The 13,940-nt window shown below is 37.3% G+C and overlaps 1 protein-coding gene, 1 non-coding gene and 1 pseudogene across 4 annotated transcripts in view; 1 reads left to right on the top strand and 2 right to left on the bottom strand.

The window, feature by feature from the left end:
* CCAR1 (cell division cycle and apoptosis regulator 1) overlaps positions 1-13,940 on the bottom strand; it is a 67,513-nt gene that overhangs the window by 21,655 nt on the left and 31,918 nt on the right. For all 3 annotated transcript variants that reach the window (XM_045083437.1, XM_045083436.1, XM_045083438.1), the window contains 6 exons: positions 12,412-12,637; positions 11,707-11,820; positions 11,011-11,177; positions 10,064-10,274; positions 9,162-9,245; positions 7,548-7,733 (listed from right to left, as the gene is read on the bottom strand). In XM_045083437.1, the coding sequence (XP_044939372.1) occupies positions 7,548-7,733; positions 9,162-9,245; positions 10,064-10,274; positions 11,011-11,177; positions 11,707-11,820; positions 12,412-12,637 (988 nt within the window). The remainder of the gene's footprint in view (positions 1-7,547; positions 7,734-9,161; positions 9,246-10,063; positions 10,275-11,010; positions 11,178-11,706; positions 11,821-12,411; positions 12,638-13,940) is intronic.
* LOC123393026 lies at positions 3,548-3,647 on the top strand (annotated as a pseudogene).
* LOC123393029 lies at positions 11,309-11,373 on the bottom strand. The gene has a single exon (XR_006607731.1). It is a non-coding gene; the product is annotated as a small nucleolar RNA SNORD98 (small nucleolar RNA).

Genomic DNA, 13,940 nt, shown 5'->3' with positions numbered 1-13,940 from the left:
TGCACACCATGTTAAAAAAAGGGGGGGGGCAAAATTCCCATAACTCCTTATGGTGATTATGCCAACCATAAGGGATGGGAAGAAAGTTCAAATTTAGCAAAGGAGACAGAGGCTTCTACATTCTACAGCTCCTACTTCTCTGGGTTTCCGAGCACAAGAAACTAACTTCTACAGAGAAAAAGAAAATACTTACGTTATCATTATATAAACCAGGGATGCCTGGGTGGCTCAGTCATTGTCTGCCTTTGGCTCGGGTCATGATCTCAGGGTCCTGGGATTAAGCCCCACATCGGGTTCCCTGCTTGGCAAAAAGCCTGCTTTCCCTCTCCCATTCCCCATACTTGTGTTCCTGCTGTCTCTCTGTCAACTAAATAAAATCTTTAAAAGTATTATCTAAAAATTATATAAACCAGATTCTGGAAAATAGTGTCAGCTGCATCTTCCTGAAGCCCGACTGTTAAAAGGGAATACTCGAGATACCGAAACCAATGTTCAACATTCATGCACATTCAGAACAAAAGAAGGTGAAAAGAAGGTGAAAAGGTATTCCCACGAATGCCAATACACAAAAGAGTAGGAAAAAGCCACAAGAGCCAAAAGCCCTATATGCTACTGGCACCTGTGTAAAAGGAAAGCAGAAGGAAACAATGAGATTGTCTGATGGATCTAAGAACAGGAAAACCACAAAACAGTCAAAAGGCATTCACTGGTAAGTGAGGTCAATTTCATAACAGCAGTTGAAACTAGGCAACGTTTTACTCCCAACAATACCAAGTACAAGGAGCCTGTGTTAAGATCTGAAAGGGCCTAGAATATTTTAGTCCTATGAACTTGCAAAGATGATTTACCATGGCATCCACAGGGTCTCAAACTGAGAAGAAATTTCTGAAAGTAGTATCAATAGTGAACAGGAAAGCAATTACACAGACATGGGAGGAAAAAGTCCCAACAGTGACAGAAGGGCAAGAGAGACTGAAATCTTAGAAAGCAAACCACGATACTTTGGGTTTTTTTTTTTTTAACATTTTATTTACTTTGGGGGGGGGGTGCCACAAGCTGGAGAGGGGGAGGTGCAGAGGGAGAAGCAGACTCCCAGGCTGAGTAGGGAGCCTGATGCAGAACTCGATCCCAGGGCCACGGGATCATGACCTGGGCCGAAGGCAGACACTTAAGTGAATGAGCCACCCAGGCACCTGCAAACCACCAGAATTTTAAACAGAGTAAGAAAACAACATAATATAAATCTTTTTTTTTTTTTTTTAAGATTTTTATTTATTTGACAGAGATCACAAGTAGGCAGAGAGGCAGGCAGAGAGAAAGGGAAGCAGGCTCCTCACTGAGAGAGCCTGATGCAGGGCTCGATCCCAGGACCCTGGGATCATGACCTGATCCGAAGGCAGAGGCTTTAACCCACTGAGCCACCAGGCGCCCCCAGATTAGAGATCTTTATGAAGTTCAGAAAAAGTGATCTTAAGAAACCTCTTTTTTTTTTTTTTTAAGGTTTATTTATTTGAGAGAGTGAGTGTGTGAGTACATGCAGGCTCTCCCCCTGAGCACGGAGCTCAAAAGGGGGCTCAATATCATGACCCCAAGGTCAGATGACCTAACCTGAAACCAAAAGTTGGTCCCTTATTTGAGCCACCCAGGCGCCCCTTAAACAACCTCTTCTAAAAAAATGTTAGGAAAACTAAATTCGCCTTAAAACGAGCAAAAGAAAGTATTGAGGTCAAGTCCTATAGAAAGTTACTATTTAAAAAAGGAGAACAAGGAGAATCACATCCCTACAGACAATGAAAGTGGGCCAGAAAAACAGGCACAGAGAAAAATCTTAACTATTGTAAAACATACTGAAATAGATTAAGATCTTACAAGATATGAAAGAATATAAATAAGAATTTTATTTTATTTTTTTAATATTTTATTTGAGAGCGCAAGAAAGAGAGAGAGCACAAGCGGGGTGAGGGGCAGAGGTAGAAGCAGGTTCTCTGCTGAGCAGGGAGCCTAACATGGGGCTTGATCTCAGGAATCCAGGATCCTGACCTGAACTGAACGCACTTAACCAAATAAGCCACCCATATACCCCAAGACAATATAAATAAGAATTTTAAAACTAAAGAGGAGGTGACAGACCATACAAAACAATTACAGGGAGCCATCCAGGTGCCCTAAAAACATGCTTGTAGATAGCTTTTTTCTTTTTAAGATTTTATTTATTTATTTTGACAGGCAGAGATCACAAATAGGCAGAGAGGCAGAGGGGGTAAGCAGGCTCCCTGCTGAGCAGACAGCCCGATGCAGGGCTTGATCCCAGGACCCTGGGATCATCACCTGAGCAGAAGGCAGAGGCTTTAACCCACTGAGCCACCCAGGCACCTTAGATGACAGTTTTATTCACAACACCCAAAAGTTGAAAACAACTCAAGTGTCCATCAACAGATTAACAGATAAACAAAATGTAGTATATATATGCAATGGAATATTATTCAGCCATAAAGAGAAATGAAGTTCTGGGACGCCTGGGTGGCTCAGTCGGTAAGCATTTGCATTCAACTTGGGTCATGATCCCAGGGTCCTGGGATTGAGCCCTGCTTCGCCCTCTCCATCTGCTTGTGTCCCTCTCTAGCTGTTTCTGTCAAATAAACTAAACAAAACAAAAAATGAAGTACTGATTCATGCTACAACACGGATGAACTCTGAAAACATTATGCTAAGTGAGGGAGACCAGACACAAAGGTGCAAATACTGTATGACTCCACTTCATGAGGTAAATTCAGAGACAGAAAGCAAAACAGAGGTTATAGGGTATGGCAGAAGATAAATATGGGGACTTACTGTTTATTAAATATTTAAAATAATTAAAATAATAAGTAGAGTTACCCTCCAGAATAAAGTTCTTGATGTATAAAGTAGGGATAGTTTCACAACACTGTAAATGTACTTAATGCCACTGAACTGTACACTAAAAATAGTATATAGTTATTTTTATTTATGTGTATTTTACCACAAAAAAATCTGTTAGAGAAACTTTGCTTGAAAAAAAGGGATCTAGGGCATCTGGGTGGCTCAGTCTTTAAGCATCTGCCTTAGGCTCAAGTCATGATCCTAGGGTTTTGGGATCCAGCCCCGATTTGGGCTCCCTGCTCAACAGGAAGCCTGCTTCTCCCTCTCCCACTCCCCCTGCTTGTGTTCTTTCTGTGTCCCTCGCTGCCAAATAAATAAATAAATAAATAAATAAATACTTTTACAAAGAAAAAAATAAATAAAAAACCAAAAGGCTTTGAGAGAGAGAAAGCACAAGCAGGGGAAGGAATTGAGGAAAAGGTAGAAGCAGGCTCCTGGCTGAGCAGCGAACCCAATGTGGGCCTCAATCCTAAGACCCTGGGATGATGAACTGACAGCGACTTAAAGGCAGATGCTCACCTGAGTTAGCCACCAAGGCACGCCCCATAACGTTGTTTAAAAACAAACGGGTAACCATCAGAAGATGATAGGGAACCGATACCAATTCAATACCCTGAAAGCTGCATAAAGTAAATGAAAACAATGCTTGCTTCAGTAGCACATATAATAAAATTAGAGTAACATGGAGAAGATTAGCATGGGCCTTGCACAAGGATGACTCAATTAAGAAGACGGGGCGCCTGGGTGGCTCAGTCGGTTAAGTGTCTGCCTTCAGCTTGGGTTGTGATTCCAGAGTCCTGGGATTGAGCCCTGCATCAGGCCCCTTGCTCAGCAGAGAGCCTGCCTCTCCCCCCTGCTTGTGATGTCTCTTTCTAACTCTCTCAGATAAATACAATCATAAATAAATAAATAAATAAATAAAAAGGATGGCTGGTTGGCTGAGTCATTAGGTGTCTGCCTTTAGCTCATGTCATGATCCCAGGGTCCTGGGATAGAGCACTGTGTCAGGCCCCTTGCGCAGCGGGAAACCTGCTTCTTCCTCTCCCACTCCCCCTGCTTGTGTTCCCTCTCTTGCTGTCTCTGTCAAATAAATAAATCTTTAGAACAAATATTAAAAAAAAAAAAAAGAATCAAGCATTGATCCTGCCTTCTTTTGTATAAACTTACAAAGAGGTAAACAATACCACTAGGTAACCAAACAGAAGATGAGGAAAATATGTGAAAAGAAAATGGTAAGAATTATCACCATTTTTCAACCCCAGTGGCTGCTAACAACAAAATGTGAAAATCAGCTTTTTTCTGCCTTCTCTATCTACTCTTTTTGAACAATTCAATTCTAAAGCAACTCCTCCAAGCAAAGCAGGTGTCTACACAGGCGATGGAAGCTGCCCAGTTACCAGATATTAAAATCCAAATAGAGCAAGGGCATCCATATAAAGACAGAATACAGGGTAGGCAATCAGACCAACATAGAGTAAAGAGGGTATCCAGAAAGGAGAGGGAATGCAACAGACAAGTAAGTAAATAGATTATTATTAAGTACAATGGAAGCTATGTCTCTCATTACTGGATAAGGAATTAGATATATAGAAAGAGAGAAACTGGGGCGTCTGGGTGGCACAGTGGGTTAAGCCTCTGCGTTCAGCTCAGGTCATGATCTCAGGGTCCTGGGATTGAGCCCCCACATCGGGCTCTCTGCACAGCAGGGAGCCTGCTTCCCTTTCTCTCTGCCTGCCTTTCTGCGTACTTGTGATCTCTCTCTCTGTCAAATAAATGAATAAAATCTTTAAAAAAAAAAAAAAGGGAAGAAAGGGAGAAACTGAAATGAACTCTGGTGTTGGGAACAGAATTGGAGATACTAGTATAAACTTAAAACGTTCAATACACACAATATATGCTAACAAGTACAGATGTAAACACATATATATGTATAAACATAAGTATAAACAAATATATATCTGTACCATAGCTCTGTTCACTGACAAGGGTTGCCAGCAGCACAACAATGATACCAATGAGTATATCTTGGCTTCTAAATATTATTACCTTTCTTCACTAAAAAGTATCAGGATTTCCTGGGGAAATGGCTGATTTCAGAGCCAGGGCAGGGATAGTACTCAGTGAAACTGCAACACTGCTTTGTGCTATAAAATAATTAAGTCCTCAAAATATGATGGAGAGCATGCCAAAGGACACAGAAGCCAACTCAAAAGGGCTCCCACTGGCCAAGTGCGACAATTTCACTGTCAAGATAAATATTTATAATCTAATGAATAAGAAATCACAAATCAATGCACCTCTGAATAACAAGGCAATTCTACATGATCACAAAAATACTATCACGGGGCGCCTGGGTGGCTCAGTGGGTTAAAGCCTCTGCCTTTGGCTCAGGTCGTGATCCCAGGTGTCTGGGATCGAGCCCCCCAATCGGACTCTCTGCTCAGCAGGGAGCCGGCTTCCTCCTCTCTCTCTGCCTGCCTCTCTGCCTACTTGTGATCTCTGTGAAATAAATAAATAAAATCTTAAAAAAACAAACAAAAATACCCACTATCACATCCAGGAAATTAAGCCCTGCTTCAGTATTATCTAATATCACATCCATATCCATAACCAAGTATATCCAATTATTCCCAAACTACTCTTTATGGCTTTATGCCTCACTGAACTTTGACAGACAGAGATCACAAGTAGGCAGAGAGGCAGGCAGAGAGAAAAGGGGGAAGCAGGCTCCCTGCTGAGCAGAGAGTCCGATGCAGGGGCTCGATCCTAGGAACCTGGTATCACGACCTGAGCCAAAGGCAGAGACTTTAACCCACTGAGCCACCCAGGTGCCTCTAAACTCTTTTAACGTAAAACATTTTTCTTTTGTCTCTCACTATATAGACATTTTTTTTCAAGAGTTCAGACAAGCTGTTCTGTAGAATTTTGCAAATTCTAAATTTATCTGATGGTTCGTTCACAATTAGATAAAGGTAAACATTTTTGGCAAGATACTTCATAAAATGATGTATACTCCACAATGCATCACATTACGAAAAACATTAGTTTCTCCAATTACTGGTATTCTAACATGTTTCTTGTATTCCTATATTTCAAATTCAAAAAGAAATGACAGGCTTCTGCATCCAGGAATTACCTTAATTATCCAGAGGACAAGATGGCTTGAATCTATAGTCTCAGAGCCTTAAGGACTGAAGTACAATCAAACAGAGCTGTAGAAGCAGCAAAATTCTAGGACAAGCATTTCACTAGAACTCAAATCTCTGAACCTAATGCCTCAATCAAATTTTCTCTCATTTTCTATATCTAAGATATACGAATAATTTAAGTAAACTCTATGCTCAATGTGGTGCTTGAACCCATCACCCTGAGATCAAGAGTCTCATGCTCTAATTACTGAGCCAGCCAGGTGCCCCAAAAATATGAATAATTTATTTTCATTTTTAAAAGGAAAGATTAAAAATACATGACTTGGAAACAACTCAAATGTCTCTCAAGTGGAAAACCAATAAACTGTGATACATTGATACTACGGAATATTATTAAGCAACAAAAAGGAACAAATTAGTGGGCACCTGGCTGGCTGTCAATTGGGCAACCAACTCTTGATTTTGCTTCAGGTCCCGGTCTCAGGGTCGTGGGATAGGGCCCTAATACGCTCTGTGCTCAGCGTGGTGTCTGCTTAGAATACTCTCCCTCTTCCTTTTACTCTCTACTTTATTCCCCCACTGAGCTAATAAATAAAAGCTTAAAAAAAAAAAGAAAAAAGTAGAGATATATACAACAAAATGGGTGAATCTCTTAATATATTATGCTAAGCTGAAGAGGTCAGACTCAATATTCAGTTCTATTTCCATGCTATACTAGAATAGGCAAAACTACATGGAACAGGTCAGTGGCTCTGAGAGGCTGGTCTGGGAGGCAGAAGGTACACACGGAGAAAGGAAAGGGCTTACAGAGGGACACAGAGGATTTTTAGGGGGTGGCAGACCTGTTTTATATCTTTTTTTTTTTTTTAAAGATTTTATTATTTGACAGAGATCACAAGCAGGAAGAGAGAGAGTAGGAGGCAGGCTCCCTGCTGAGCAAAGAGCCCAGTGCGGGGCTTGATCCCAGGACCCTGGGATCATGACCTGAGCTGAAGGCAGAGGCTTTAATACACTGAGCCACCCAGGCATCCCCTGTTTTATATCTTAATTGTGGTGGTGGTTATGAAACTATATGCATTTGTTAAACTTGCCAAACTGGTTGAATCTTAAGAGTTATGTGGTTATAACTTAAAAAAAAGATTTATTTTAGAAAGAAGAGCAAGCGGGGCGCCTGGGTGGCTCAGTGGATTAAGCCGCTGCCTTCGGCTCAGGTCATGATCTCAGGGTCCTGGGATCGAGCCCCGCATCGGGCTCTTTGCTCAGCGGGAGCCTGCTTCTCTCTCTCTCTCTCTCTGCCTGACTCTCCGCCTACTTGTGATCTCTCTCTCTGTCAAATAAATAAATAAATAAAATCTTTAAAAAAAAAAAAAAAAAAAAAAAAGAAAGAAGAGCAAGCAACCAGGGGAAAGGGGACACTATAGTTTTATCTTAATAAAAGTATACACACAGACATATTTCAAGAACTCCTTATAAACCAATATATTTAATAGCATATACCTCTTTATCATCTTCAGATTTCCTATCATCCTCCTCTTCCTCTTCCTTTTCCGATTTTTCTAATTCCTTTTGTTCTTCTTTTTGTTCTTCTACTTTAAGCTGTTTTGTCAATCGGGCTATTAACTGGGATTTTAATCCTTTAGAACTAAGAGCTCGACTTTCTAATTCTTTTCGGAGATCATTTACCTAAATATACAGAACATAAAAACACAGAAAAATAAAATGGGATACTGAAATAGGGAATAAACTATGTGCTTATCTTTTGTGTGGTTTTTTAAAATTGTGAAAAATACACTTGTACACCTCAGAACACGTTTATGAAAAGGCAAACTGATAGAATATTTTTCAAAAATAATTTATAACCTGTTTTAAAATGTTTTAAAAAAATTAATGCTCTTTGACACAGAAATTCTAATGTATATCAATTTACCCTTACGACATATTCTGAACACTGTGTGAGAAAAAAAAGAAAATGAAAAACCAAACCTCCACATATTTCATGTAACAGTCCCTTCCTCAAAAATGTGAAGAATCTAAATATCCAATAAAACATCATAATACCACATCAACTAGATGGGAGGAATACAGAACACTGAAAAATAATTACATGGGAAACACCAACCTTAACTGAAAAGGATGAGATTTCCAATATTTTAAACGTGATCAGAACCAACCAACCAATCACAAAGCTTATACACATAAAAAAATAATAGAAAAAATGCATTAAAATTTTAACAGAGGTTGTGTTTGAGTTATAGGTTTGAGTAACTTTTATCTTTTATTATTCTATGTAGGTACCAGTTTTTAAAATACATTATATTTATAATCAAAAGAAATATATGAGTTTTAAAATAAGAAATTTAACAGCAAAGCCATCAGTTTGATATCCTAGGATACAGACTTAATCTTCCTATGATATATATTCTCTACTTATTAAAAAAAGCAAAAAAAAACTAGTCTCATAAAAAGGAAGAAAATCAGTCTTTTGCTGATAACAGAAGTTTAAAAAAGGGTCAGCTTTTATGTGTTAAAAATAACAGTCTGCAAAATGTTGTGCTCTTCTGATCTATGTAGAATGTACATGCATAGAATTTTATGGATCTACATTCACATTATAAGCCCAGAAATGAAAAAGTACAGAATGATAATAGGTCCAAAGACATTGGGGGCCTTTAAAGAAAAACTAGTACAGCTTAACCAATGCTTTTCAAAAAAGGCTTTTAAATCACTCCTTCCCAGTTCAGATGTGTATCAATCTACTTTTTAAATATTATTTCAAAAATTAAAATAATCTCGATAATCCTTCTCCTGTTTCTTCCCTTATCCTTGAATTTAAACTACTTAAGTGCAGAAATTCTACCTACTTGGTCAGTAGTCAAATAAAAAAATGTTACTCACACTACAGATACTTGTATATTACATTTGACAGATACTGACTGAACTGATTTATGAACTCAACCTTTACTTAATTATACACACACATAAATACAATATGGAATATATATATAAAATCAGTGGACTTCATTTTTAATGGTTTTTTTATGATAAAACATTGATCCCATTCTCTATTCTTGCCAGAGATTTCACATTAAATACCATTAATTTCAAAGTTACCTTCATTGTCTTTGGATCAAGTTTAGACCAATGGGTAGGAGTGGAAATTTCTTTCGCTTCACCATCATCTTTCTCTTCTTCATCCTGATATACAAAGTTAAGAACATAATTACTATTCTGAAACCTTAAAATAAAGGTAATTTATTTTTAAAAGTCTGTTGCTGATCTGTGCAAGGTCACAAATGTTTCAGATTGTCTTCTCCTAAAGTTATTATTTAGGCAAGTCCACGTACATACATTCTACCACTTTTAACTGATCACAAAGACACTCATCAGCCAATCAAAGCCAGATCTGTGAAACACAAAAGGGTGATAAATTACAACACAAAGGATATCAGGGATGCACAAACACTGCCGGTCTCCACTAACCACACAGTGTGTGATCTTGCCCCAATTTTCAAGCCACCCAAAGTTAAGACTGATTTAGTCAGACCTTTCAAATGTACCAAAGACGATGCCACATAGCCTGAAATGCCAAATCTCTCAGACTTGTGGTTGTCCAATTTCAAATATCCATGACTAGAACTGATGACCGTGAAAGAGAAAATTTTTTAAATTTTAGAAAATGGCAAAATGTTTAAAATGGCTTAATACTGAATCTTGCTCAACAACTGGTCCCAGATTCCAGCAACTAGACCTATGATAAAAACAAAATTCTGTGCAATTTAAGCACAACTTATTTTCCTTTGAGGTCTCAGCACTCTTAAAGTTAGCATACTAGACAGATTTTTTTTTTAAAAGAAAAGAAAATAAAACTATACTGCTGAAAGCTGGATTACCAGTCGCTGTTACCAGTTATGTTCCTCCGTGTGTGTTTGTTATGTAGTGTGTGGTGTGCATTTGTGCCTGTGTTCCTGTGCCTGTGAGAAGCGGAAATAGAAAAAGGGATTAGCGTTCAGTGCCTGTTCTCCATCAGCCTCCTTGCGTTCACCCTGAAGCTTCTCGACCAGCTGCTGCTTGTATCCTCGGGAGAGGGTTTCCCACTCTGAGCGGGTGGGAAGGCAATGCCAAACATCCGGGAAAAATAAAACCACTGTCTCCACATGAGCTGGAACTGTACGCCCCTTGTGGGTCTCCTCAGGGCGATGGTAGCGAATCTCTGCAAAACGGTACCTGTTGCAAGGGAAGAAGCATGTTGGAAAAAAAATTCTAAAATACATTTTAAAGACCCTAGTTCACTTGTAGCACATCAAGTAAAGAAATTTTGCTGCAAGGACTTGAGGTTGGTCTAAAGAAAAAAAAATTATAGAAGCCATAGTTCCTCTTTTGGTACATTTGTACAATATTTTATGGTTAAAAGAATATGTTCCCCAAGGCATTTTCAAGTTTGATTATAGAGCTACCCATATTTTAGAGAATACCTGAAGAAGCTGGATAGCTGTTCAGATTTCATGTGCTAAAAAAAGAATATTCTTAATTAAGTCACAAGAAATACACTAAAATACAAAAGACAAATAAGCCTCAAGAGAAAATATGGCTGAACAAAAATAATCAGCAACTACATCATTTTATAACAAAAGAATTATAATGAAATGAAGTTCTCTCTTGACGATCTTCTCCAGCTATGCATGAAATGAAAAATATTTTCAACATACATCCAACTTCCGAAGTAAAGCATAACAAAACATTTAAATAATTTTCAGTTTATTTTGATTAGTTCTTAATCCTTTTCCCCTCCCAAACATTTTTGGCACCAAATAAACTTTTGCTACAAATGGGGATTTTCCTTTGAGATTACCTGCACGATCAAGACTGCTAAAATAAGGGGGAAGGGGAGGCTGACAGATAAGAACATCTATATAAACTATGAAAAAAAACATTTCTAATCAAGAAATGAATTGGTACTTACCATTGTGTGCATACACTTAGATCAATGCCTGTCAGAGCCTTACAACAACGAATAGCAGTCTTAATCAACACAGAGGGGTCTTTTTCTGGGTCTGGTCCATCCAACGAAGGAGACCAGTGACCTCCAATGGCCATGGCTTCATCCTTGCCTTTCATGCCCACTAAAAACTAATTCAAAACAAAGAATCATTTACATGTATTATGCAATCTGTCAAATTACAGATAAAATACTTGAAAAGGAAAGGTACAAACCTTTCCAATATCATTTTTACTACCTCTGGTATCTGTCAGTCAAGGAAGAGTTCAGTTCATCGTGTTCCACACTGCATTTCAGCAATGGAATAGGATTTACACATCATAACTCATCCTTCTAAAATATTTCTTCAGATAAAGAATTCTTTAAAGAAACAAGCTATAGTTCACACCTTAAAGGAATCCAAAGATATACTAATTCCATTACCACTAAAATTATACTATGCTACAATATAAAACACCAAAATGACAGCTGAACTAGTGATGTACAAATAAGCTATAGCCATAATCTGCAATGAAAAAATCTGTATCATTAAATTTTGAGTGCCTTAATACAAAAATTAGTTGTTAATAAAAGTGTAGTATTTTTAATTATATATACATATACAGTTAGAACTAAGCAAAGCAAATATACACCTGGCGTTAAAATAATGTGTCATTTTACCTTAACAAGTCTAGCAGGATGTTGAAATCCATCTCGAAGTTCTTGTGGGTCTTCAGCAAGAGCACATGACTTATGATACAAATCTTCCATACTAGGACTAGCCATCAGCATTACCTATTATAGTCAAATAATTCAATCCTGTCAAAAGTCTAAAGTAATGTAAAAAAATGAGAAGCACTACTAATTATCCTTACATAATAGATATCCAAAATTTTTTTGTAAAATGCAACAGCAGAAATGGTATTAGATATACTATATAGTGATAGAGTTTCAACTTCTCAAGAAATGCTTTTTGATTAACATTCTAAAATAGCCAAAAACTATCCAACCATAAGCAATATACTAAATGTCACCCTGAAGACTAATATACAGGGTATTTACCAACATGACATTTTTTTTTTCACCAACAGTACATTTTATCTGATGCTACCAGAAGTCACAGAACATCCCAAAATGCTCAATAAAATCGACTTCATCTTCACGTTTATGGGTTTCAAAATGTTAAAACAATAACCATGAATTTCACAGCTTAAGAGATAAGACAAAGAGGTTAAATTAAATTACTTAAATAACCAAAACAGAAATCAGGCAGAAAAAAAAAAAGCTATTTAGGTCTTAAACTCAACCACTTTCAGGAGATAAATTCCACACTCTTAATATGAATAACTGCTCAGATGTTTTAGCTACATTTCACAGAATACAAACCTTTGCACTGTATAAATGGTCAGCATCTGGTGGATCAAGAATAGCCATATTTTTTTCTAAGGACTCTACTTCTCTGTGCATTACATAGAAATTGCAGTAATTTCCCAGCTGAAATGGTCTTGACAAAGGGAAAGCATCCACCCATGTAAACTGAGCATCAAAAAAGTCACTAGGTATATATAAATTCTGATAACGGCGCCTTAGTTCCATCATGTCACAACTAGGACTGAAAAACAGACATAAGTAAGTGAATAAATAGCCTTAATATCAAAGATTATATAAACATTCACTCCATTCCACATTTAAATATATAACCTAACATGATTTAAAGCCAGCTGAGACTGGTCAAGGGTCAATTATTAATGAGCTACAGATCTGCAAAGAGCCATGAAACCTTACTTGCAAATTTATCTACTTACAGCTTTAAATAAATAACTGGTACCTAAGTGTTACCTTCATTTCTTTGCTTTTTGTGTGTAGCTTGAAATACATTAGAGACCCTCTGAAATAACTTCAACACGAGCTCCAGAGAAGATATGAATAAAAAGCAGTTCTACCTCTGCTGAAACTATGAATTTTTTAGAAAATTACAATTCATATAGAATGAATACAAAGAAGGGAGAAGACTGGTATACCATATGATGAGTATTCTTCAATCCGGTTCATACAATATAAACAAATAAAACTTACTTTTATTTTTATAATAAGATCCTGTATCAAGCATATTTATATTACATTCAAAATTAAGCATAAAAATCCACATGAAAGCTAAATCTAAATGTTTTTTAATTATCTAACACCTCCATAACGCTCTCTCTGTTAATGACTACGATCCATACCTGATTGTTTATTACGTAAAAAGAACAAGTTTCTTGCTTTTAAATCTGGCATATTGATTTTTTTAAAGGATGCTTTTCTTTTTCCTAAGAGGCAGAGCTTTTAAAGGAAAGAAACTCAAAGGTAAATCAATCTGGTAAAAGAAAAAAAGGATTTCTATTAAAAGCATAACAAAAAGTGGAAAACAACAATTTGTAAGATGAAAATATAACCACTTGCCTTTTTTATAATTTTTCTTTTCGCGTTTTTCTTTTTTTTAAGATTTTATTTATTCATTTGACAGACAGAGATCACAAGTAGGCAGAGAAGCAGGCAGAGATAGAGAGAGGAGGAAGCAAGCTCCCTGCTAAGCAGAGAGCCTGATGCAGGGCTCGATCCCAGGACCCTGGGATCATGACCTGAGCTGAAGGCTTTAACCCACTGAGCCACCCAGGCGCCCCTTCACTGTCTTTTTTTAAAGACAACTAAAGACAAGGTGTAAATTATGATCTAATGTATTTGTAGGGAATTTTTTAATTTAAAAAGATTAAAAATAACAATATATAATGACAAACTTGTCAAGTATGGTTGCTAACATTTGGATAATTCTGCTTCCAAATTAAGGAAAGTTTGAAAAATATGTATTTGAGTGTTTTTAAAAGTGCTGCAGACCGACAGTATGTATAATAGTTTCTTAGTTTTCCATCACTAGA

The sequence above is a fragment of the Mustela putorius genome, unplaced genomic scaffold (genome assembly GCF_011764305.1).
Source record: "Mustela putorius furo isolate JIRA1106 unplaced genomic scaffold, ASM1176430v1.1 tig00000698_pilon_pilon_pilon, whole genome shotgun sequence".
Classification (NCBI taxonomy): Eukaryota; Metazoa; Chordata; class Mammalia; order Carnivora; family Mustelidae; genus Mustela; species Mustela putorius.
Note: the sequence above shows the minus strand (reverse complement) of the source record. Positions and strands in the feature narration are given on the sequence as shown.